The 23,511-nt window shown below is 42.1% G+C and overlaps 1 protein-coding gene across 2 annotated transcripts in view; it reads right to left on the reverse strand.

Annotated features, from left to right (window-relative positions):
- SPRED2 (sprouty related EVH1 domain containing 2) overlaps positions 1–23,511 on the reverse strand; it is a 115,087-nt gene that overhangs the window by 38,635 nt on the left and 52,941 nt on the right. Inside the window, exon 1 of one of the 2 annotated variants that reach the window (XM_081833608.1) lies at positions 12,151–12,836. The exons of the other annotated variant lie outside the window; for it this stretch is intronic. Within the exon in view, the coding sequence (XP_081689734.1) occupies positions 12,151–12,167 (17 nt within the window). The 5' untranslated portion in view covers positions 12,168–12,836. Of the gene's footprint in view, positions 1–12,150; positions 12,837–23,511 lie in introns of those variants that run through there. 2 annotated transcript variants of the gene reach the window in all.

The following is a 23,511-nucleotide window of genomic DNA, read 5'->3' on the forward strand; positions in this document are numbered from 1 at the left end:
GCACTGCGGACAGTTCCTCTGGGCCAGTGAAATCAACAGCGGGCCAAGGCAGGTCCGAGCCTCTGCGCCCCCACCTCAGCGAGAGCCCCGATGCTAGGGGCAAACCTTTGGGGTCCGTGAACAGAAGGTGGGGATGCCCATGGTGGTGCGTGCACGTGCTAGCAATTACCGTTTTGAATTTCCTTATCAGCAAGGTTTACAAGGTTACATTAAACTCACTCCACTGTACTGTGCTCAAAATGAAATTTTTCATTTCAGCTCTAACTTTTATTGCCTGTAGTTCGAACACGCATGAATCCTCCACAGGAAAAGAGTGATTCAGCTGGATTCTACTTCTACTGCTCTCAGGTTGTTTTTCTTCTGTAAAAATCTTTGATTTTATTTATGTAACATAACAAATGTCTTGGAGATGGAGCTGTAGTCTTTTTTAAAAAAAACAACAAAACTTTTCCTACCAACATTTAAATTCAGCGCTTAAATTCAGCAGTCACAAGAATACTAAATATCTAATATTTGTGATGAGGAGTTGCTTACAATGAGGGCATGATAAAGATAAGGCATGAGGGCTGTCTTGCTAATATACAACCTAAAATCGTTAACACTGGGCTCTTTTAAACCGGGACAAAGAAGTGTTTGAATTAAATCTTAACTTCAGCATCCGAAAAGGCAATTTTAGAAGTTGTATCGAAGATTTTTTAAAATGGCTCTTTGACAACTCTCCCTATGTCAGTATAACTTTCCTGAGCAAGTCCCTCTTGAGGTGAGTAATACACACAGCTAAAAGAAAGGCCCCGCTGAGGTCAAGCCTGATGCAGTGGGGCAGGACAGGCTGAGTAGTTTATTGTGGGGGGATGCACAATCGGTGAAGAAAGTAATCATTTTTCTTGAAATTTGAAAACTATTTGCTCTAATCCCTACTAAGAGCAGAAATCCTGATTTCAACCCTGGGGGAAATTAGGGAACTGGAGATCCCTGGGCATGAGCCCTTAAATCCCAGGTGGGATTCCTGGTCAACCACTTGGGACCTCTGTATCCTTACCTGTCAAGTATCTATACAGTGGGTAATTAATTACCTTAATAGCAGGCTGTAGAATACATTTTAAATTATCTGAGTTTTAAAACACTGGTTTCCAGGAAATTAAACTCTGACAACAACAAAAATGTAAATATAATACAATTTTTAAATTTTTAAAAGATTACAATTCTGCTGCATTCAACAAAGTTATAAAAATTTTTTTGAAAAGATTTCTTTTGTAAAGCCCAGCACTGAGTGATTCTCTGCCCTGTCACAAGTGAGGATTATATGAGCGCAAGGGGGATAACTCACATTTAGACTCTTGCTTTCAAGGCAACTCTATACCAAACAAGGCTTCCAAACCCAACTGGACACGTCGCCAGTCTGCCTCCGCTCCTCATCCCTTTAACGTGTACGCCTAGGAAAGGAATCGTATCTGCCGTAGCTAGTTACTGAAGAAACAAGATAAACATATACATGTGTATGTGTGTGTTTTATTTTAATGTTAATTCTATCCCCACATTCTGCATAGATTCTCTCGACATCAACATGGGAATTTTAGATATACACAAACCATTTTAGCAAATGAGGGTAAGATTTTTATCACAATAGTTTATCAACATTCAAGGCATCTATTGAAGATTTCTGAGCCTTCGTCAAAAATCACCAGAGCAGGACAACTTGGACATGGGTAATCTACTTTAAAAAATAAAATTTATTCAATTGAAATAGAATGAATCTACTTCTCACAGACTGGAATGATTCTGTGCTGAAGGGCCGAGTTTCAGGGTGATCACACAGTGTGAAGTGGGGGTGAGGGCGGCCTGGGAGGAGAGAGGCCGAAGTCTGAATCTAGGTTTATGATTTTGCTTTTATTGTCAGCTGCTTTGCTGAGCCCGGAGTTCAGTGGAGTTCATAATTAATCAAGATCAAAGGATTACCAACTTAAAACAAACAAAATAACCCACCCCTGAAGAACCCTTTCTTCTTCTACTTTTTACTCCGAAAGCAATAATTTTCTTTGACTTTCCCTCTGTTTTACACACCCTTCCAAAAATGGTATTTACGATCCACATTTAAACCCCCAAAGACCAGCTAATGGAAATGTTAGATTACTAAAGAAAATTAACTCTCACCACATTAAAGTATACATGTAATAGAAAAACTCGTACTTCAAAACACAAATGGCAAAGGGAGCTGTTTAAAGTTAATAATCTCCAATTCAGGTCTTTAAATTGCAGCCCTTGAACTTCCAAGTCTGACTTTCTCAGAATATCTTTGCTTTCTCATTGAATTGGAGAAAACAAAGGAAGAGAGTACCTAATGATCCCACATGCTGAGATGTTTTCAGGGAGAAACGCACTAATATCTGCACCTACTTTGAACTACATAAAAAATAACATGGCGTCTTGGATGGAGAGAGGGATGGACACACAGATATCCAGGTGATAAAGCAGTAACGGTAAAATGTTAGTTGCAGACAGGAGCTAGTGAGTGTTAACTATACACTTCTTTTCAATTTTTCTCAACAACTGAAGACCTTCATAAAGAAGATGAGAGAGAAAATTTATAGTGCTACACTATTCTAAATGGAGAGCAACACTAAACCTAGAAGATGCTGATAATGGTACTAAAAAGTCAGCTTACTTCGCCTGTGGTCCAGGTCACATTTCCCATTTTTTTACCTGCCACTACCTCACTGCCCACCCTAAAGCAAACCTGGGTGAAAAGATCAGGAAATTACTTTACCAAACTATGTTAATACCAAATTCTAAATCTACAAAATCCTTTACGAGCCAGTCCTTAATAAAACCTACTCTCACACGAAGAAGGTGATAATGTAGCCTACAAGGAAGAAAGTAAGTCCACATGTTGAGCTGGCAAGAGGCTGACTAGATTTAAGAGCCTCCCTGCTTCTGTTCCCGACAGATAGACGCCCTTTTAGATGGCAGGAATTACCAATTCATTTGTTCCCTTTCTTCTAGGCTTCCACCACCTCCTTCAACAAAGATGAAAAGCTTAACACACAAAGAAACAAACAAAGCACATGCAAGGCATCTGCTCTCCCTGAAGAATTCTAGACTTCTTTTCCCAGGTAGAGACCGGAATATAGGTGGGGCCTGTAGGTGGAGTTTAGGTCTACAATCAGGACTAGTAAAGAGCCACACAAACAAGTTAGATACACACATTTTAAGCTAGAAAAAAAATATAGAAACTCTGTATTCTAGACCCCTTGCTTAGAAAACCTGTAATCCAGACAAGAGAAGGGAATTGTTCAAGGTCACTGGCATTGGGGGCAGATAAAGGACTGAGATCCGGTAAGAGCTCACACCACCCCCCACACTTTTTTAAAAAAGGTTCCTATGTTGTGGCAAATGTTTCCCATATCTAACCTAGGTGATCTAGAGGATGTAAATTATTCTCATTGGTCTCTTCAAGTTTAATGTATAGGCAACTGATGGTCAAACACTCATGAGGAGAAATGAGAAGGTATCACTAATAACACAGCCACGTGAACAAAATGGCAGAGCTGGGGGAGGGGCTGGGAAGTCCAACTCAACCCTTCCAGCAGTAGAGGCAATCTTCACTCTCAGACCAGTCAGTATAGCTAGTCTCCAAGGTCAGCAGACATGACCTCTACTGCACATCTCCTCCTCCCTCTTGGGTGAGACACCCCAGACTCTACGATTGATCGATCTGAGAGTGAGTCTCAGTTTCTTCCTACGTAAAACGAGGGGTAGTGTCCAGTGACCTTTGAGGTCCCTTTTCAACTGTGGCCCCCTCTTTTAACTTTGTGTAAAAAAAAAAAGGGGGGGGAGGGCTTAAAGTCATTCAGCTGTGCCAGAGGGTTTAGCAAACGTAAGCCACCCAAATACTCTCTACAAAAGCAGATCAGAAAACTTGCAGCAGTAAAATGCAACCGAAAACATATTTTGACTTGGGGAAGAAAATAAAACCCTTGAAACTACAAAGACCTGAAACCACAACAAACTAACAGATATGTTCTCTTGGTACAAGTATCATTATGCAATTTTAAGGTTCTGAGGCGCAAAACAAGTCTATCAAAGTATTTCTAAAAAACAAGAAAATGATGAAAATTGAGTTTTAATAAGTTCTTTAAGATCTTTGAATAAAACAGGCACAATGTAGCCATCTAGCTGGGTTTACCCATCCACAAATGTGAGATTCTCTTTAGCCACATGGAAGAAAATCCCCAAGACATATTTATAGACCAAATGCAGGCAAAGAAGAGAAGAGGGATATGATGCTCCCTTTCTCCCAAATAGTTCATCCTGTATGCTTTAATCAACTGACTCAAGACCGATTCTCCAGTACCAAATCTTCATTACCTTTAGAGAGAAAGGAAAAAAAAATGTTAAGAAAAGGTAATGAAGCAACTGCCTAACTTAAAAATGGGACGAGACATATACTATAGACCTTGGATTACAGCAACTCGGTGCACTTCAAGGTTCATGTTTGGTTCAGGCTCCTTCAATGTCACGAATGAGTTCTGGTCTAAAAGTTTTCTTGTAAATCAGTTTTTTGAAACCGGAATGTATTTTTCCCACAGAAAAAAACATAAAATGGTGAGCATCAGGATTCCTAATCCAGTCCATGAAAGCCTAATCAAGCCCTAAAATACATGAATCACAGTTATATTCCCAAATGGTTTTGACGGCTAAGAGTCTCCTTAACAGAAGCCTTGTGGCCCACCTTCAGTGGGCACAGCCGGTTCTACTCAGCTCTGGCTAAGAGTGTTCCTATCTGATGCGGGGTGGGGGAGAAGGGGTAAGCAAGGAGGAATCCCTAGACTTCTGATTTAGGCTTCATCTGGGACCCCTGGACCTTGACCAGCCCTAAAAAGGGCCAACTTGATGTCATCTGCTAGTAAGGCTGAGAAATCTTTTCACCTAAACAGCAAGCAGACAAACCAAAAGGAAAGCATACTTAAGTTAACCAAACTCGCAACGACTGGTTTACATGCAAATGTCACAACAGTATCAGTATCAGTGCTAGAGTTTAGGAATTCCTAATTAAGTGTTACTGAGGAAACTGTTCTCTCCTTCTACGGTGGCAGTGACTGTTGGTGAACAATCAAGAAGGACAAAACAAGGGGCGCCTGGGTGGCTCAGTTGGTTAAGCGACTGCCTTCGGCTCAGGTCATGATCCTGGAGTCCCGGGATCGAGTCCCGAATCGGGTTACCTGCTCAGCAGGGAGTCTGCTTCTCCCTCTGACCCTCCTCCCTCTCATGCTCTCTGTCTCTCATTCTCTCTCTCTCAAATAAATAAATAAAATCTTTAAAAAAAAAAAAAAAAAAAAGACAAAACAAGCTTCAGGCCGAGGGATAATCGCCCGGCAGCGAATTCTTGACTAGTTCTTCACCATGACAGAGACAGGATTTGACCTACGAGGGCAATTTCTTTCCGAGTTATTACAAAACAGCCATCCACTCAGTACATGTGCTTCTAGGAAGTTACTCTCCCGCCAGAAGAGAACAGGGCAATAAGGAGAATGTGTAGGCCAACTAGCCACCACGCTTGCTCACGGTTTAACACAATATGCTTAAAATATTATTTCATTTATGGGAGAGTATTCATTCTAGTTTCATTTCAAAAAGAACTTCCAGGGAACTCTAGGGCTATTCCCACACGACGGAGTCTACCAGCCTGTGGAAGGACTGGTAGCTATTTTATTTCAAGACTCAGGACCTTCACAGATAACTGAGACCTTTGGAGGCTCTGCTGACCATCACGGACGTGCGTGCCCCAGGGAGCCCAAGCAGGTGGTAGGTCATGCGTCCAGTGGTGGCTAACGACTACTGTTCGAGGCAGGGCAACCGAGTGGCTGTGGCCAAACACCCAGAAGGCTTTACTGACATGGTGGCAGTCTGGAGGCCAAGCAGATGTAATCACACCACCTGGAAGTCATGCTGTCGCTGCTGGCTGCCGTTTAACATTGGAAGGAAGAAGAAAAGGGCCCCTGTCTTAACGTCATTCAAGAGGAACTCCCCACAGCTCACTTCATTGACCAGTGTGCTGTGCCACCTCCCAGGACTAAGCTCACCTCTAGGAAAGTCACGATCCCTTCAGGCACTGTGGATACGCTATCCCAGGCCAAAAACTGTCACCTACCCAGCAATTTCCTACAGTGAGTAACTTGGCATATGGCAACTCTCGTGTAGCCTGAAAAGGTGACATGACACAATGACACTTTTTCTGATGTGTTTGCATATAGAAGATTATCTCTAACATTTCTTGGAAGTCAATTCCTATCTCAAAAGGCAATTAATTTCACATCTGTTTTCACTGCAGTGTTACTCACAACAGCCAAGAAGAAAAGCAACCTAAATGTCCATCAAGGGATGAGTGGATAAAGAAAAGGTAGTACATATACATACAATATTTTTCAGATTAAAAAAAAAGAGAGAGAAATCTTGTCATTTGCTACAATATGGTGGAACTGTGAGGACATTATACTAAGTGAAATAAGCCAGTCACAAAATTACCAATACTGCGTGATTCCACTTTCTAAAATAGTCAAATTCATAGAAACAGAAAGTAGAATGGTGATTGTGAAGGTCTAGAATAAGGGAGAAATGGGGAGTAGTTTAATGGCGATAGTTTCAGTTTTGTAAGGTGAAAAAGTTCTGGAGATCAGTTGTACAACACTGTATAATGAACACAAATGTACCACATACTCAAAAATGGCTAAGATGGTCTATTTTATTTATTTATTTGGCCATGATTAAAAAAAAAAAAGACAACCAATTTGAGAAACAAAAAGAGGACACTTGAAATAAATATACTCAGGAAGGACCCCAAATACAGGAATCTGGGGCTTTGGCTAAGGAAGTTTCTGTAGTCTTTAAGAAGTAAACACTGCCACTTAAAAAAACAAAACAAAACAGGGGCACCTGGCTGGCTCGGTCAGTAGAGCATGTGACCCTTGATGTCGGGATTGTAAATTCAAGCCCCATGTTGGGTGCAGGGATTACTGAAAAATGAAATCTTTAAAACAAAACAAAACCAACAACCCACAAAACTCGCCCCTAATTATCAGGTCAGCATATGTCCATTGTGCAAAATATACATCATGAGCACCCTTTAAGCTATGAAATACTCTTCTACACTATGAGGAGCAATGAACAAATTTGCAAGACCTTCACAAAGTAACTATAAAAGGAAGATCTTATGCCTCAAATATAAATGTAAATGTGGCCTACGCTTTGTTCTTTCGGATACAAGGCAAATCACATACATGAAAAACACAAACATTTCCTTTGTAATTGGTTTTACTGAGATAAAAATGGCTTTTCTTACAAAATCACATCAAAGAACAGAAGTTAAATATAATAGACTTTCTCCTAATTGTTAGCTCTAACCAATTCCCCTCATCCTTAACCAATTATATTTGAATAGAAGGCTTATGATGTTTACAATATAAGTGACAAGAATCCCTAAAAAAATATTTCATATGATGAGTCCCTTTTTATTAACCTCTGTTTCTAAGATTATTAAAACACACACACACAATCTCAAGGATTTTCTAACAGTTCCATTTCTTCAACGTGAGGGTTAGCGCGATGTTTTTTAATATTTCTCAAAGCAGGAAAAAAAAGGGGCTGTTTTATTTTTCTTTGGAACAAGTTCCTGCCAGATTTTGCACATTGCAGCTCTTTGGCGATGTGATGAGAACACATGCCCACCCACGGGCACTAATTTTGCTCTTCACCCTTCCCAAGCAGCCTTTATGACACATGCTGTCTGCACTCCATTTCATGGAATTCAAGAGGCCCAGTCAAACAGCAGGCCTCATGGGGCTACAGCAAAGGCAGGCAACCCGTCTCTTTCACTGGATGGGTACAAGGAACATGTGTTTAAAAGAAAACCACAAAAAAAGCCAAACCCAGCTTGGACATCGCCAATGTGAAAAATCTTTACAACTGTATGAATTAACACTGAAAACTGAAATCTGGAAAGGTTGAAATCTGGAAAGAGACAGTATCTTGTCGCGGTTCCTTGCATACTGAGCTCTATGAAGATGATGTAGCTAACTCCCCGTGCTGCTCACAGAGTGTGAGGCAAGGAAGGTAGAGTTGTCACGTGGGCCAAAGCGCTTTCAGGAAGGGCTGAAGTGCCAGCCTGGTTCTCTCAAGCATTCGTTTTCTCTGTGGTGATCATTAATTACAAAGAAATGTTGGCGATTAAGAATCCAACTGGGAATGGGCATGGCTTCCATAACTGTCCCCCATATACCCTAAAGACAATCTGGGCACAGATGTCAATGCAAACAAGCTGTCAGCAAATTTATACCTCTCAGGACTAAGAAAAGTTCACGCTGGTTTGATAAGTCAGTGGTCATCCACCCCATTTATGTGTCCTTAAGAGTGGGGTTTATGTCCTAAGAAGCGGTTCTGTGCTTGTCTCTGGCTTTTTTGAGCTACAACAAGAAACGTGTTATTTCCAGATAATGATACAAGATCTGCCTACAAGTGCTATTAATCCTATCCACTATGTAGGCAGGATGTCCTCCCTACAAACTCAGACGTGGGGAGGACAGTGTAATGGTAGGACAGTGGGCAGTAGACAAGAGGCAATGGACAGGCCCAGCACTCCCCTTGGGGACCATAGTTATCACCACTCATCCATAGATCATCCATCTGTACAGCAAGAAAAGATTATAAACTCACGAAACAGGTCCCTCTAAATACAAATAAGGGTTTTTTTTTAAAATGTTGATTATCTATAGTGATTTTTTAAATTTATTTATGTATTTTTAGTAATCTCTACACCCAACATGGGGCTCAAACTCACATCACTGAGATCAAGAGTCCCACGCTCTTCTGACTGAGCCGGCCAGGTGCCCCAATCTATGGTGATTTTAAATAAACAATGTTTTTATTAAATGGTTACTGAACTCAGTATAGCTTTGAGTCATTAAGTATAATTTTAATAGATGCTAAAGAGGGGAGGACGGGTCTTCAACTCTCAAAGATATGGAAAAACGGTCCTTGATGTTTACTAATCTGTTCCAATAAAATATCCCGGACGCTCTAAGCTTTTAGGATTCAAATACTTTCCCCTGACTGCCACTCTCCTCAAGAAGAAAGCTAAATCAATCAATCAATCAATCAATCAATCAATCCTTCGTCTGAGGTTGTCACTCTACTTGGCTCCAAAAACATGGCTTCCAAAACTATCAAATGAATTTTTTTGGGAGGGCAGTTCTTTCTGGATAGCCATCCAAGAAGTGTTAGATTCTGAAGAACCAAGAGGGAATAGCTAAAAGGTGCTTCTACGCAGAGCAATTATGGCTCCAGATTATAGACTCCAGTAAATCTATGAATAAAAGAAAACCCAGGAGAAATCCACTGCAAATAACGACGAATCCCCACTGCTGAAGAGGGAATGAAAGCAAGGACAGAGCTGGGCCCAGATAACAAGCATTTTTTAATTTAACACCACCCAGCACATAGCTCTGAACATAGGCAGCATCTCACTCAATACCTACTGATCACTTCCAAGTTGAATGATACGAGGCCCTTGGTACTGGCCGTGGCTCTATATTCCTTTTCCTTCAAAAGGGTAAGAAGGAATCTAACAACATGTGGTCACTGTGGACCAACAGGTCATGGTGCTTAACAGCGCAGGGGCCTCTGAGAGCCTCTGAGAGAGGTGGCCACAATCCTAGGGGTGATTGTCATTGCCAAACTGCAGTCATCAAGATGCTCTGAGTGGGTAATGAAACCAAAGCTGAATGAAATCTATGCTGTCCTAAAATGATGTGGACAGGACCTGAGTCTCAACCACACAAATCACAGGGAAAGCAGGACATTTTCACTGAGAATGCCAATACATCAAGAACTTTAGACGAAATTTTTTTTTTTTTTTTTAAAGATTTTATTTATTTGACAGAGAGAGCACAAATAGGCAGAGTGGCAGGCAGAGGGAGAGGGAGAAGCAGGCTTTCTGCTGAGCAGGGAGCCAGATGTGGGGCTCGATCCCAGGACCCCAGGATCATGACCTGAGCCGAAGGCAGCCGCTTAACCAACTGAGCCACCCGGGCGCCCCTAGACGAAATGTTTTTATACACCTGCCTGTAACCATTTTCTGTAGGCCTTAAGGGGAAAAGTATGATAAAATGGAACCTAAGATTTCAGTGAAATCAGAGCAAAGGAGCTATTCTGCCTTTAAGTCACAGTATTTTTCTGATAATTTTTGACAAAGTGAAACTTGAACTGATGGCGCCCATCAAAGCAGCAAGAGAACCCCATCTACTAGAAGATCGCAAATTCAGGCTTTAGGTCAAGCTAACATTTTAATTTTTTAATTTTTTTTTTAAAGATTTTATTTATTTATTTGAGAGAGAGAGAAGAGACAGTGAGAGAGTACAAGCGGGGAGGAGAGGGAGAAGCAGGCTCCCCGCTGAGCAGGGAGCCCAATGAGGAGCTCCATCCCAGGACCCTGGGATCATGACCTGAGCCAAAGGCAGACGCTTAACCAACTGAGCCACCCAGGTGCCCCACGCTAACATTTTTAAAGTAGCTTTTCTTCTACAATTAAATAAAAAAAAAAAAGCTAATGAGAAGGAATAAAAAGTTTTACTTTCACTCTGAAGTATTTTTTAATACCACCAAATGCTATTATTAAATATGCACTATATAAGCATGTATACACATACACATATAAAAATAAACACCTCAGACGTGGCAGGAAGATTCTTAGCAGAACCCCCACATATTTCAAATACTGTTCTTCTTCATTATTGTCCTCTACCATAATTAGCATGTTACAGCATAACAGGTGGCTTTCATTTATAGAATGCAAAATTAATGAAATTTGGAGATGGCCCTGTCTTCAGAAACAAATTGGCCATTCTAAAAAAAAGCGTACCTCTGAATCTACAGAACAAAACAAAACAAACTCTCTTCGTGCTGGCTTTCCCTTTTATCTGAATTTCTGAATTACTGAAATAGGTAAATGCGATACATTCAACGGACGGTTTAGAATACGCATCCCTCAAGGAAAACAAGTCATTATTACGGGCTTTACAAGAAAGGGGAAGAGAAAACAAAGACCGCCTCCATTTCCAGCTCGGTGAGCCTACATCTGTTTGATGCTCTCTGAGTGATAACAGGATTCACCACCATACATGGAGCTGTTCACGAATGTTCAGTTTTGGGCCAATCTGTGGGCAGTTGTGCTATAGGTCCTGACCCAACCATTCTGGACAGACTAGGAAAGCATAAATAGTACTACTATAAGCCAACTATAGCATCTGTCCCTAACAAGTAGGACACAAAAAGTATTTTCAAAAATATGAGGAGACACCGAATGGACTGTCAACACAAAGAGGAATGTTTAATATACTCAAATAAACAAGATCTGTGCCTTCGCGAGTCAAGCATTGTTTAAATTTAGTGAGTGAAGAAAGAGAGGTCAGACAGGCGACACAGCTTCCCAATTATGCAGAACAATCCTTCAGATCATGTGAAAGCTATAATTAAATGTTGTTACCAAAACCCCCACTACCCTTTCTCCCACCTAGAAAAGTTAATGCATGAATTCAGTATGAGCAAATTATGATTTGCAAAAATTAGACATAGTCACTCAGTAGGGGAATAAAGCTTTCTTGCATTAAGTCGTGTATCTTGGGGTATAAGAAAAATCACAATATTGAAAATAAATCCAACATAACAAATAACAATAGTTACTATTAGATCATATCCTTTAACTCACCTCTGCTCACTCTTTTTTTTCTTTCTTTCTTTCTCTCTATTTATTAAAGTTTTAAGCTACCCATCCAAAAGATATACCACCTCTGCAAAAGCTGTTTCCTAGGCAGCATCTTTTAAACTCAGGGCTTAATAAAGGGGATGAGTTTACCTAAATATCTAAGGAGAAATTTGTTTTCAGAAAGGGAGATGAGTGGACAAGAGCTCTGTCCGTCCAAAGACCAGTGGTAACCTATCTGTCCTTGCATGTGAGCACACGCACATACACAAACACACACACTTCAGTTCCTTCCAGTTAGAGTCCTTTTTTTTCTCCCTTAAAAAATGTTAAATTATCAGAAAGGTTAGGCAGAAGAGAACAAGGAGAAAATAAAGTTCACGTAAACAGTAAGCACGTACCTGCCGGGTGATGCCATTTCCTCTACATTGTAGAGCCCAAGTGCTGGGTATTAGCATTATTGCTACTATAAAGCTTCCGATAAAAATGGATTGTCTCTTGCGGACCTGAGAACCAGCTGGCTGCTTGAAAAGTGGTTTCCCCCATATATGATTCAGTCTCCTTGACAAATATACTGCATCGTACTGGATGAGTCATCTGAGGGTTAGTCCGCATTTTATAGGCCTGTTGTGTCATTACTCACATTCAACATCCTGCTTCTCAAAAGTGGAAGCTGGAAGCCTGACAGCTGACAGATGCTTTTTCCAATTAAAATATTGTTTAAAAAAAAATTCCTATAAGTTATGATTATCAATCATTGATGATACTATGAAATGCCAAGGAAGCAAATGGCACAGCTCAATACCTGAGATTACAGTGGTAGAACCACAAGCGCAAATTGCTTACCCACCCCCATCTCCAATCCAAATAATCTGGTTCAGAGCTGAGAGCGAGGACCCTCCCCCCTTTTAAGATATCAGTGAGTTAGTATAGGCGGACCCTGTTGATTCTTATGTTGTAAGGTAACCTAGCTGCAGGAGCTCTGTAAAAAGTACATATCAAAATTTGGGTCCTGGTTAATTCTGTCAAATGGGAGAGTGGCATTGTATTTAGAAAATGTCTACTTCTTTTTTTTTTTTTTTAAGATTTTATTTATTTATTTGACAGAGAGAGACACAGCGAGAGAGGGAACACAAGCAGGGGGAGTGGGAGAGGGAGAAGCAGGCCTCCTGCGGAGCAGGGAGCCCGATGTGGGGCTTGATCCCAGGACCCTGGGATCATGACCTGAGCCGAAGGCAGACGCTTAACGACTGAGCCACCCAGGCACCCCGAAAATGTCTACTTCTTAAAGAAAGTGTGTCAGGATGAGATGATGTGATAGCTGGGATTTGTTATATTTTACCAAAGCAGGGGAGGGGTAAGGAAATGTAAAATCTTGATCACTGCTGCATCTGTGTGTTAAGTAATATGGGGATTGGCTATATTAGTCTCTCTTCTTTTGAGTATCTAAAGATTTTCATGATGAAATGTTTTAAAAATTAACAAAAATTTTTTTTTCCAGTCCCTACAGTACCCAAACAAGGCACTTTTCTAGTTAGATATGAACCTATCGTATGTGTGAATGGCCACCATTCACACAGTGCAACCTTGTCACCATGGGTGTGGGAGCTTCCAGCTTGAAGGTATGACACACGTGTCCAAAGGCCACTGGGAGGGCTGCATCCACCCAATGAACAAATGCCTGGTGCTCTCTCCTCCCAACACTATCTGGTGGTTGTTCCTCATGTTTCCTTTGAGGACACAAGCCCCAGCCTCATTCATGAGCTCAATGTTGACATTACAAGGGAGAGGTTACTATTTCTAGCTTCCTTATATGGTTTTGGAAACACTCCATGAGAGGTTATGTAAGTCATATCCATAGTCCCCTTACACCAACACATCTCTTTGTAAGGTAGCAGTGTTTGCTCAACTTACTTTATGCTCAAATTGGGTTACTTAAACCATCTGAGGGAGGAAGAGAGCTCTGATTTCATGCCTGGAAAAAAACCCAGATATGGAAGCTCCAGTGTATGTTAAACAAAACCACTACTGAAATTAGTTGTTGAAAAAAATCGTCCTTGTTGATATGTTCTGAAAGTATGACAAGTCACCACAGGACACTTAAAATACAGATGTCCTATGAAAACCTAGGACCTCTGGACTGCTCCCTTTTTTTCTGAAACTAAAGGACAGGAGAGTGTGTCAGGTCAAGGCTCCCACCTCAGCTAACAGTCAAGGCCAATCCTCAAAGGACACTGCCCAAGTGGACGGAAAACATGCAGCAAATGGTTGTGATGGTCCCCACACAACGTCAGGTGACAACCTCACAAATCCAAACTGGTCAGGACTGTATGTGGGCCTGAGCTGAAGCCTTCCTTGGTTCTGACAAATTCTTTCCTCATAAAGACTGCAAACTATAGGCTTATCAAAATACCCACTTCCAACTTAATGAAAACCTTTCACACACTTGCAAAGCATGATTTGCCTGAATGCAACAGGGAGAAATGGGAATTCATAAACTTCTGGCCTAACTTGAATTTCTGCAACTATCTTCAAGAAGTAAGTGTAGAGTTCATTAAAGAATGTATAACTCGGGGCGCCTGGGTGGCTCAGTCATTAAGCATCTGCCTTTGGCTCAGGTCATGATCCCGGGGTCCTGGGATCGAGCCCCATATCAGGCTCCCTGCTCAGCGGGAAGCCTGCTTCTCCCTCTCCCACTCCCCCTGCTTGTGTTCCCTCTCTCGCTGTGTCTCTCTCTGTCAAATAAATAAAATCTTTAAAAAAATAAAAAAATAAAACCTTTCCTTAACTACAGCTCAGTGGAGCTCTTTAAAAAAGAAAAGAATGTATAACTCAAATTTAACTAAAAAATATAAAAGTAGGAGTGCCTGGGTGGCTAAGTTGGTTAAGCATCTGCCTTCGGCTCAGGTCAGGATCCCAAGGCCCTGGGATCGAGCCCCACATGGGGCTCCCTGCTCAGCAGGAAGCCTGCTTCTCCCTCTGCCATTCCCCCTGCTTGTGCTCTCTCCTTCTGTCAAATAAATAAATAAAATCTTTAAAAAATATATAAAAGTAATGGCAGTAATAACGTGTATACATGCACACGCACACACACACACACACACAGAATGACAACACGGCAATTATGGTAAAATGTTAACAAATAGGGAACTGGATATAGAAGAGTCCTTCAGAGGCACCTGGGTGGCTCAGTCAGTTAAGCATCCGACTCCTGGTTTCGATTCAGGTCATGATCTCAGGGTTGTGAGATCGAGCCCCATGTTGGACTCCACGCTCAGCACAGTCTGCTCAAGATTCTCTCCCTCTCCCTCTACCCCTCCCCATCCACACACATGTGTGCAAGGGCGGGCACACTCTCTAATAAATAAATAAATAAATACAATCTTAAATAAAACAAAAAGACTTTGCCTATCTAGTAGAGGTAACAAATTAAAAAACAGTCCTTCATACTATTCTTACAACTTATCTATGACGATGAAATACTTCAAAATAAAGTTAAACACACAAAAGAAAGAAAATACATAACGCTTTTTTTTGGTTTTTTTAAAAAAGATTTGTTTCAGATTTAGTGACCACCATAGTTGTTGCTGCTGCCACCTCACCCATTAAAAAAAAAAAAAAAAAATCTTGGACCATAAAGGAAATTTACCAAAATGTCAACATTAGGAAAGGCCTCTGGGTTAAGATTAAGGGTGTTCCTTGTAAACAATTTTATAAGAGGATCCAAAAACAAAACAAAATAACCAAACAAACATTTTGGGAAACCTACAAACTATAGCCTCGAGAATACTGTTTGTTTAGTTTTGCATTTCATAAGTTTATTTGACCACAGGAACCCCCTCCCCCATTACCATCCCTACAAGCAAAAGAAAGCACTTTGGGAAACATTGCTGTAGATGATGGGATATAGATTTTTTCCCCCCCGATCATTTTACTCTCCTTAGCTTTCTTCAGAACACACTACTTATTGTAACAACAAGAGGCATCCAAACTTGATTTCTGCCATCTTTAATGAACATTTCTATTTGGTAGACTCGCATGCAAATGACCACCACTGGGCAGCAAACAACTTGTAGTATGCACTATCCAGTCTCCCTTGACCACACTAGATTGGCACACCATTGGGGCAACTGAGGAGCCTGCACGTATGTGTATAGTGGGTTAACAGCTCATGTCAGTGTTGGTGTTAAGAGGCGAATAGCCCTGGGTGAGGCCATCCCAAGGAGCAGTAGCTTGCTCCAGGCCCAGCTCTACCTCCACATTTTCAGAGCACTAGGTCTTGGAACCTGGAAACCAGCCTGGATGCCTTTGGCCTGAGAGCCCCAGGCCTTTATATACTCAGCTCCCATGATCCTTCGGTATTTAAGAAGCGAAACTAGCTGGGAAGCATAGCAGAACATGGCTTTCATTTATTATAACTTGCTAATGGACTCATTTTAAATTTTTGCCACGTATTAATTTGTACAAGAGTTTTTAGCCGTAATCTGTTTGCATGTTTTGGGTTTTTTAGGGGGCATGGGGAAAGGCTGAAGTCCAAATACTGGCTAATGTCAAGATCTAAAGATAAATGTGGATATTGATGATGTAATCTATAGGCTGTACTGTGTAGTGGTAAAAGAGCAGGAAATTGGAGTCAAGCTGTCTTGGTTCAAAATCCAGCCTGGCCCTTATTCTCAAAGCCTCTGCTCCTTTATTGGTAAAATGGGTATAATATTATTAATAACCTCACAGAATTGTTCTGAATGGGATAAATGTGATAACTCACAACAAGAACTTAGTTCAGGGCCTGGCCACATGGAGAGCACTCATTAATTTCTGCAAACAACGATTAGAATATTTCTAAGTTTTATAAATTTGATGGGCAGGGGTGGGCAAATTAGGGCCCGCCACTAAACATTGGTCTGTTTCTGTATCATCCGGGGCTGCTTTACAGCCACAAAGGCAGAGCTGAGCAGTTGTGACAGAAACCCTATGGCCCCCAAAGCTGAAAATATTTACCAACCAGACCTTTAAAGAAAAAGTTTGCCAAGCCCTGGTGATCAACAATTTAGCGGATAAAGAATTGGGTCTTTCCCCTATAGAAGTTTTGGTTGTTGGTACTTTATTCTGTTTAATGTCTCAATTTAGAAACCAGACACACAGGCGTTATTTATGGTGATTTGGTCCACGAAAGCTGGAGCTCATGCGTTCCTTACAATGCAAAACACATACCACAGTGCTCTGTCTCATGGCTGGTGGGGCTATCCAGAGGGCCTGAGGCTGCCTGTTGGCCCTTCCACCTCCATTCCTTCCTGACTGGCCCACTCAAAGAAGAAGACCTCCCTATTTCAGAGCCCAGCTGATGTGTGTGAGCCCACAGCCATGCTTCCCCTCCCCCAAGTCACATCTGCACATTTTGTCGAAACCACATGTGTCCCCAGAGCTTGAAGCAAGAGGTGAAAGATGATCTGGAAGAGGCATTCAGGAAACTGAACAAACAGAAATGAAGGATGCTTTCAAAAGGGTTGGACAGCCGCAGGCGGGATTAATACAACTTGAGGGGCCTTCAGAAATAAGGGCTGCCATAACATCATCATTGCCGACAAGAGTCCAGTAAAGAGACTGAGGGCAACCCAGAAAAATGAAGAACATGCCTTAGATGCAGGTCCCAAGGCACATCCCTGCATCCAATCGCACTGCCTGTTTTCTTTGGCAGGAAAGCTTGTTTATTTGGGGGAAATGAACCCACTGCATTAATGGATAATGCAGGTGAAGAGAGTCCTGGGACTGGTCTCTGGGAGAGGAAATTTGAACAAAAGAAACCATTCTAACCGCCTTCAGTTAGCTCTTTTATTAAAAAAAAAAAAAAAAAGGTCTTAGCCAGCTGTTTGGATAGACATTAAGTCTGAGGTGTACTTAGATACACAGCCTGGTGGCCACTTGATGCCTTACTGGCAATTATCAACATTTTTACAAAGCCGATCCAATAGAAAATTGCATGTGTTAAATACCAACGTGGATGCTAAGGGCTGGGGCTGTTCAAGAAAGGGAAGGGGGACGCAGATGATTTCTACTGTTACCTACTGGGAGCAGGATTTCAGAGACATACACATGACAAGTCTCACTTGAGACCAAGCCCAGTTTTCAGCCATGTTCCTGAAAGTGTAACTGGTTGGCACAAGGGTAAAATAAGGCTCATGGTTACTTTGGGGATGCTCAGCCTGGTCAGAGCCAGAAGACCTGCACTGATTACGTGCATGTGAGCTATTACACTTAGCTGATTTTTTTTTTTTTGAGAGAGAGTGTGCGCATACGCGTGTGTGCAAAAGTGAGGGGTGGGGGGAGCGGAGGGAGAGAGAGAGAATCTTAAGCAGACTCCCCGCTGAGCACGGAGCCCGCCACTGATGACCCTGAGATCAATACCTGAGCTAAAATCAAGGGTCAGATGCTTAACCGACTGAGCTACCCAGGCACCCCAGATTTTTTTTTTTTTTTTTAAATAAGAAATGCTATGATGTGAGGGCCTCTCAGGGCTAAGCTTGTGGATTTGGCAAGATTTCTTTAAGGAAAGGTTAAGGGAACTGACATTCACCCAGTGCCCACTTAGTGTAGGGCATTCCATATAGTTATATCAATATACCCACAAATTTTGTGCCTGGCCTGTGTGGAGTAAAAACAAGGGGCTGAACTACTAGGTCAATTTAGTCTAAAGTGTCTGAATTTCTCCAGCATAAGATGTTACACAAACAGGGCAGGACTGATAAAAGTGGAAGAAGGAATCCAAACTATATCAGAAACATAGGAAAGTCACTCTGGGAAATTAGGAAAGGAGCTAAGGGTTTGATTAGCAGAGAAATGGTAAGAGCATTCAGGGTTCTGCAGATAATGGCCACATGGAGGCCAGGTGTCCATTAGAAGACCATGTTAACCCTTTAAGCCTGGACAGCAAACAGGGCAAGAGAGCCAGGCCTCGGAGACACGGGCTGCAGAGACAAACCAAACCTACATCTGGGCATGGAATTTTAAGTTCAAGGGATGAGGGTGCCTCAAGACCTGGAAAGGGAATATAGGGAGTGCCCAATGGGTGACCGGTGAGTGTATTTAACATCTGCCACGCTGAACAGTGAGGTCTGTGTTTGCAATCTGCTTAAGGTTGGAGAGCTCACTCTTCAGGACACACTCGCACCATGAGGATCCTTACACAGACTGAGTGTGCAGGACCCAAATCTGCCATCAGCCCAGCCAGCCCACTCTGTTGTTTCCCTAACTTTATGACAGAATGAGACCTGAAGCTGCTCAAAGGCTGTGTAATTCTAGGAAGTCTTAAATCTACCACTTACCATAATGTTGGTCACAAAAAACTGATCCAAGATAATGGTAGCTTCCTAGCTAAGCAAACCTTTCTCGTGGAAGCCACTTCTGTCAGATGGCTATACAGATATTCAGTTGTGGAAATGGAAATCTCTTCTGAGAACTCTCCACAATGCTCCACTGTTCACCTATGTACATAGCACACATTGCTGGGGTTAGAAATCCTGCAAATTCATTCTGTTGGGAGGCAGGAGGTTGGGCTCGGCTTTACCACTAGTTATGTGCCTTTGGGCAGAGTCACTTTTCTTGGTGCCTCAAGTCCCTTGTCTGGAAAATGCAGAGCTTAAACTAGTCCAGGCTTTGAACCTCCAGAATTTTTTTTTTTTTTTTAAGAATTTATTTATCTTGAGAGAGAGAGAGAGAGAGCACAAGCAGGGGGAGTGGCAGAGGGAGAAGCAGGCTCCCCGCTGAGCAGAAAGCCCGATGCGGGGCTCGATGCCGGGACCCTGGGATCATGACCCGAGCCGAAGGCAGACGCTTAACGACTGAGCCACCCAGGCGCCCCTGAACCTCCAAAAATTCTACAAGGCATGGATTGGTAAGAGCTACATGAGAAAACCGCCTACTAATACAAGTGGACAGAGAAGAGAGAGGACTGGAAAGAAAGCTGGCAATGCTGGTGGATCAAGACCAACAGATTGCGGGGCAAAGCTATATTCTGACCCTGGATCTAAGAGGCCAGCCTAAACTAACACACCAGTTTAAAAGGATGTGGCTCTCACCCCAAAGCTAGAACTGTCTTCCTTACCAACAACGCTGGTCAACAATAGCAGCTAATGTCAACCCTGGCCGTGGCTGCATCATATGCAGGCATCGAGCCTTACAATTTCACAGGACTTTTATCCCAGACAAGAGACCGGAGGTAGGAAATGGAGTCTAGTACATTTTCTTCTGTCTTCATGGCAATCGGTGCCATGATTACAGCATTTTGTTGTGACTTGCATGTCCCCCTTGCTATTGGACTTGAGACTCTCAAGAAAAGATGTTTTTTTTCATTTTTGTAGTTCAATGTCTAACAAATGGTAAACCCTTAGTAGGCCAGAGTTTCTTTCATTTCATTCAACACACACAGATTAACTTTTATTGGCTTAAATAGGGGGTGGAGATAAAAATTATATGGAGGGAGGAAATGACAAAAAGGTAGTAGCAAACTTTTGTAATGTATATTCTTCTTCATTACAAAACGTGTTAAGTTCATTGTAGAATACTTAGAAAATGCAAAGGAAAACATTCACCTGAAATGACATCCAGGTGGTAGAAAGTAAGAGCATTAGAGGCATCTACAGTGATGTGGGGCATGTTTACTAATTTAACATATTCTTTGTCACTCTCTGAACCCCATTACAAAAATAACCGGGAAACATTTCCCTATTTTTCTATTTATTCATTTCTTTTTTTTTTTTTAGATTTTATTTATTTGACAGAGAGAGACACAGCGAGAGAGGGAACACAAGCAGGGGGAGTGGGAGAGGGAGAAACAGGCTCCCCGCTGAGCAGGGAGCCCGATGCCTGACTCAATATCCAGGACCCTGGGATCATGACCTGAGCCGAAGGCAGACGTTTAACGACTGAGCAACCCAAATAGAGAGGCGCTCCCTCTATTTATTCATTTCTGATAAAAACAAAAGATACTGTATATAAGGCTTAGTAAGATTTTTTTAGTTCTTTGATTCAGCACCCCGGGGAAGGGGCAAATAATTTATGGGTTTCACATCTATGGACCTTAGATATTAACTAAAGAACTAGGAGAGCAGCCTAGAATCCTAAAGCAAACCTTTCTAGTTCTAGACCAATCACATCTGACATATGAGGAAACTAAGGCCAGTGGCCAAGTTTTTTGTTCAAATTTAGCTGTAGGAGCCAGAACTGGGCTCGTGACTTTTGACTCCAAGTCTATGTTACCTCCCTAGCAAAAACCAAAATCATCCCTCAATTCTGTCACACTGCTAACTTTTGGTTTCTGAAAGGCAATCAGAAATGAGTCCAGAACAAGAGAAGTAGATAACAGTGTCCAGAATATTTACCTGCACTACAATTCTCAGGTGCCAGGCTAAATAAATCACCAGAAGGGCAGCCAAAGCTACTGATTACTCTGAAAATTATTTCCGACTTTGCCATAAGCATTTTAGTTCTATCAGAAATTTTAAAAAATGGGCCAATGAATCTGACTTAGGGCTTGCTGGTCAAGAGAGTGCAAAGTGATCAGATAGGCTTACAGATCACTGACTTTGGTGCCACCTTTCAAAGGATCTTCCCCTCTCAGGAATCCCTAAGAGTGGTCATAATAAAACTTGCTCAGAGAGGAAAGGGGAGAATCCAAAGTACCTCACCAAGAGAAGAACCTGGCCCTCTGTGATAGTTAAGGTGAGTGCCTTATAGGGGAAGCTTATATATGCATAATTGAACAAGAGAACAGAAGCCAGAGTCTGCATACATTTAAAGAAAGAGGCTCTTCTTCTCAATGAACACATGCACCCTGGAGTTGGCCAAGATTTGGGGACCGACTATCCATGTGCCTCTCCTGGTCTGTCGTTACCCTTGACAGGACCCTGGTATTTAAAGATGCAGTACACACTCATCTTTCAACATGGACTGTGAATACTAGCCAACTATCTCATTTAGTGCTCCATCGCAAATACAGTGATCCTTCCCAAGACTGGAGGAAGAGGGGAAAGGCTGTATGCTTGGCCTCCTACAGAGCTGCCAAGGGTAATTATCACCACATGCGATTTTCATCATGTATACAGCTCTGTTCGAAAGAGGAAAAGACCTTTACATGAGAAAACAAATCCCTGATCAAACCTCAACCTGATCAGTACTCACTCCTAGAACAGTACTCACTGTAGTATTCATTCAAGGAAGAAAAGGGACCAAGGAGGGCTTACTCAGTCGCTTCACTTAGTTGCCATATAGAAGGACGGCCTTCAAGTTTTATTAAAATTAGTTACCAGACGGCTAAAACAGAATAGTGAGGAGAATGGACAATGGATGTAGGTCCCACCTAGTTTATAGACACAAAACCAAAGAGTAAGCCCCAGATGCACAAACTGGAATAGAACATAAAAGGTACATTTGTGGCAGGGCCAAGAATAAGTCCTGAGTGTCCTTGAATTTCATCTTCCAGAATACTTTAAAACAAAGTTCACTCCAAGCATGTTCTTTGCTTCAAGTCTCCCCCAAAGATTCTCTCTGCCCCTCCTTCTCCACTCAAGAGGGAGAAAACAGTTCCATGCATTCCATTTGTTTGTTTCCTGTGAGCACTAATACTAAGAATGTGTCAAATGTGAAGAGCAAGTCTTAACTTTAGAACATTCCTAGCTACCAGGGTGGGACCAGTTCAGCTCAAAGGGATTTTGCTACCACTCAGTAGAAGCTGGAAATAAATACAAACACATAGACAATATGGCACATGGGATGCCAAGGGAAAAACAAAAGACTGTGCAGATAGACAAGAAATGGGAAGGGAAGCCACCCCAATCCCCCTACCCAGGGGCCCACAGCTTCTCCTATAATACCTCCTCCTCCTCCTCCTAAGAGGGCAACCAACTGTGCTGGAGGACACAGCAGCTGACCTTCCCTAGCCTCTCCCCATCCTCTCTGGTTAAACTTCAGACGTCAGCTCAGTTTTTGTTTTTGTTTTTTAATTTTTATTTTTTAAAGATTTTATTTATTTGTTTGACAGAGAGAGACATAGCGACAGAGGGAACACAAGCAGGGGGAGTGGGAGAGGGAGAAGCAGGCTTCTCGCTGAGCAAGGAGCCCGATGTGGGTTCGATTCCAGGACCCTGGGATCATGACCTGAGCTGAAGGCAGACGCTTAACGACTGAGCCACCCAGGCGCCCCCTCAGTTTATATTTCAGGGTGAGGAAGGGTGAAAGCCCATGGGCTTCAGAAAAGAAGCAAATACTTATAATCTGCTGTTGAGCAGGGCATCATGGGAATGATATGGCACACATTCCATGGGCTGGTCATAGGCTCACTGATCCATTTCAGAACACACCAGATTCTTGAGGTGTTTAAGTACAGATAAGGAATGGTCAGAAGCTTGTCTAAGATTAGCTGGGGCATGATAAGCCATCAAGTTATCTGCAGGATATAAATTTAATTGTTCTGCATAGGTAACATATTCATGATTCATAAATCAAAATATAAAAAGGTATACTCCCTTGGGGCACCTGGGTAGCTCAGTTGGTTAAGCACCTGCCTTTGGCTCACGTCATGATCCCAGGGCCTGGAATGGAGCCCCACATCGGGCTCCCTGCTCAGCAGGGGTGGAGGGGCTGCTTCTCCCTCTCTCTCTGCCCCTCCCCCCATTCTTGTTCTCATTCTTTCTCTCTCTCAAATAAATAAAATCTTAAAAAAAAAAAAAAAGGCATACTCCCACCACATTCCACCTGCCCTGGTCCTTCTC

The sequence above is a fragment of the Leptonychotes weddellii genome, chromosome 10 (assembly GCF_054177405.1).
Source record: "Leptonychotes weddellii isolate Sample4059 chromosome 10, ASM5417740v2, whole genome shotgun sequence".
Taxonomy (NCBI): domain Eukaryota; kingdom Metazoa; phylum Chordata; class Mammalia; order Carnivora; family Phocidae; genus Leptonychotes; species Leptonychotes weddellii.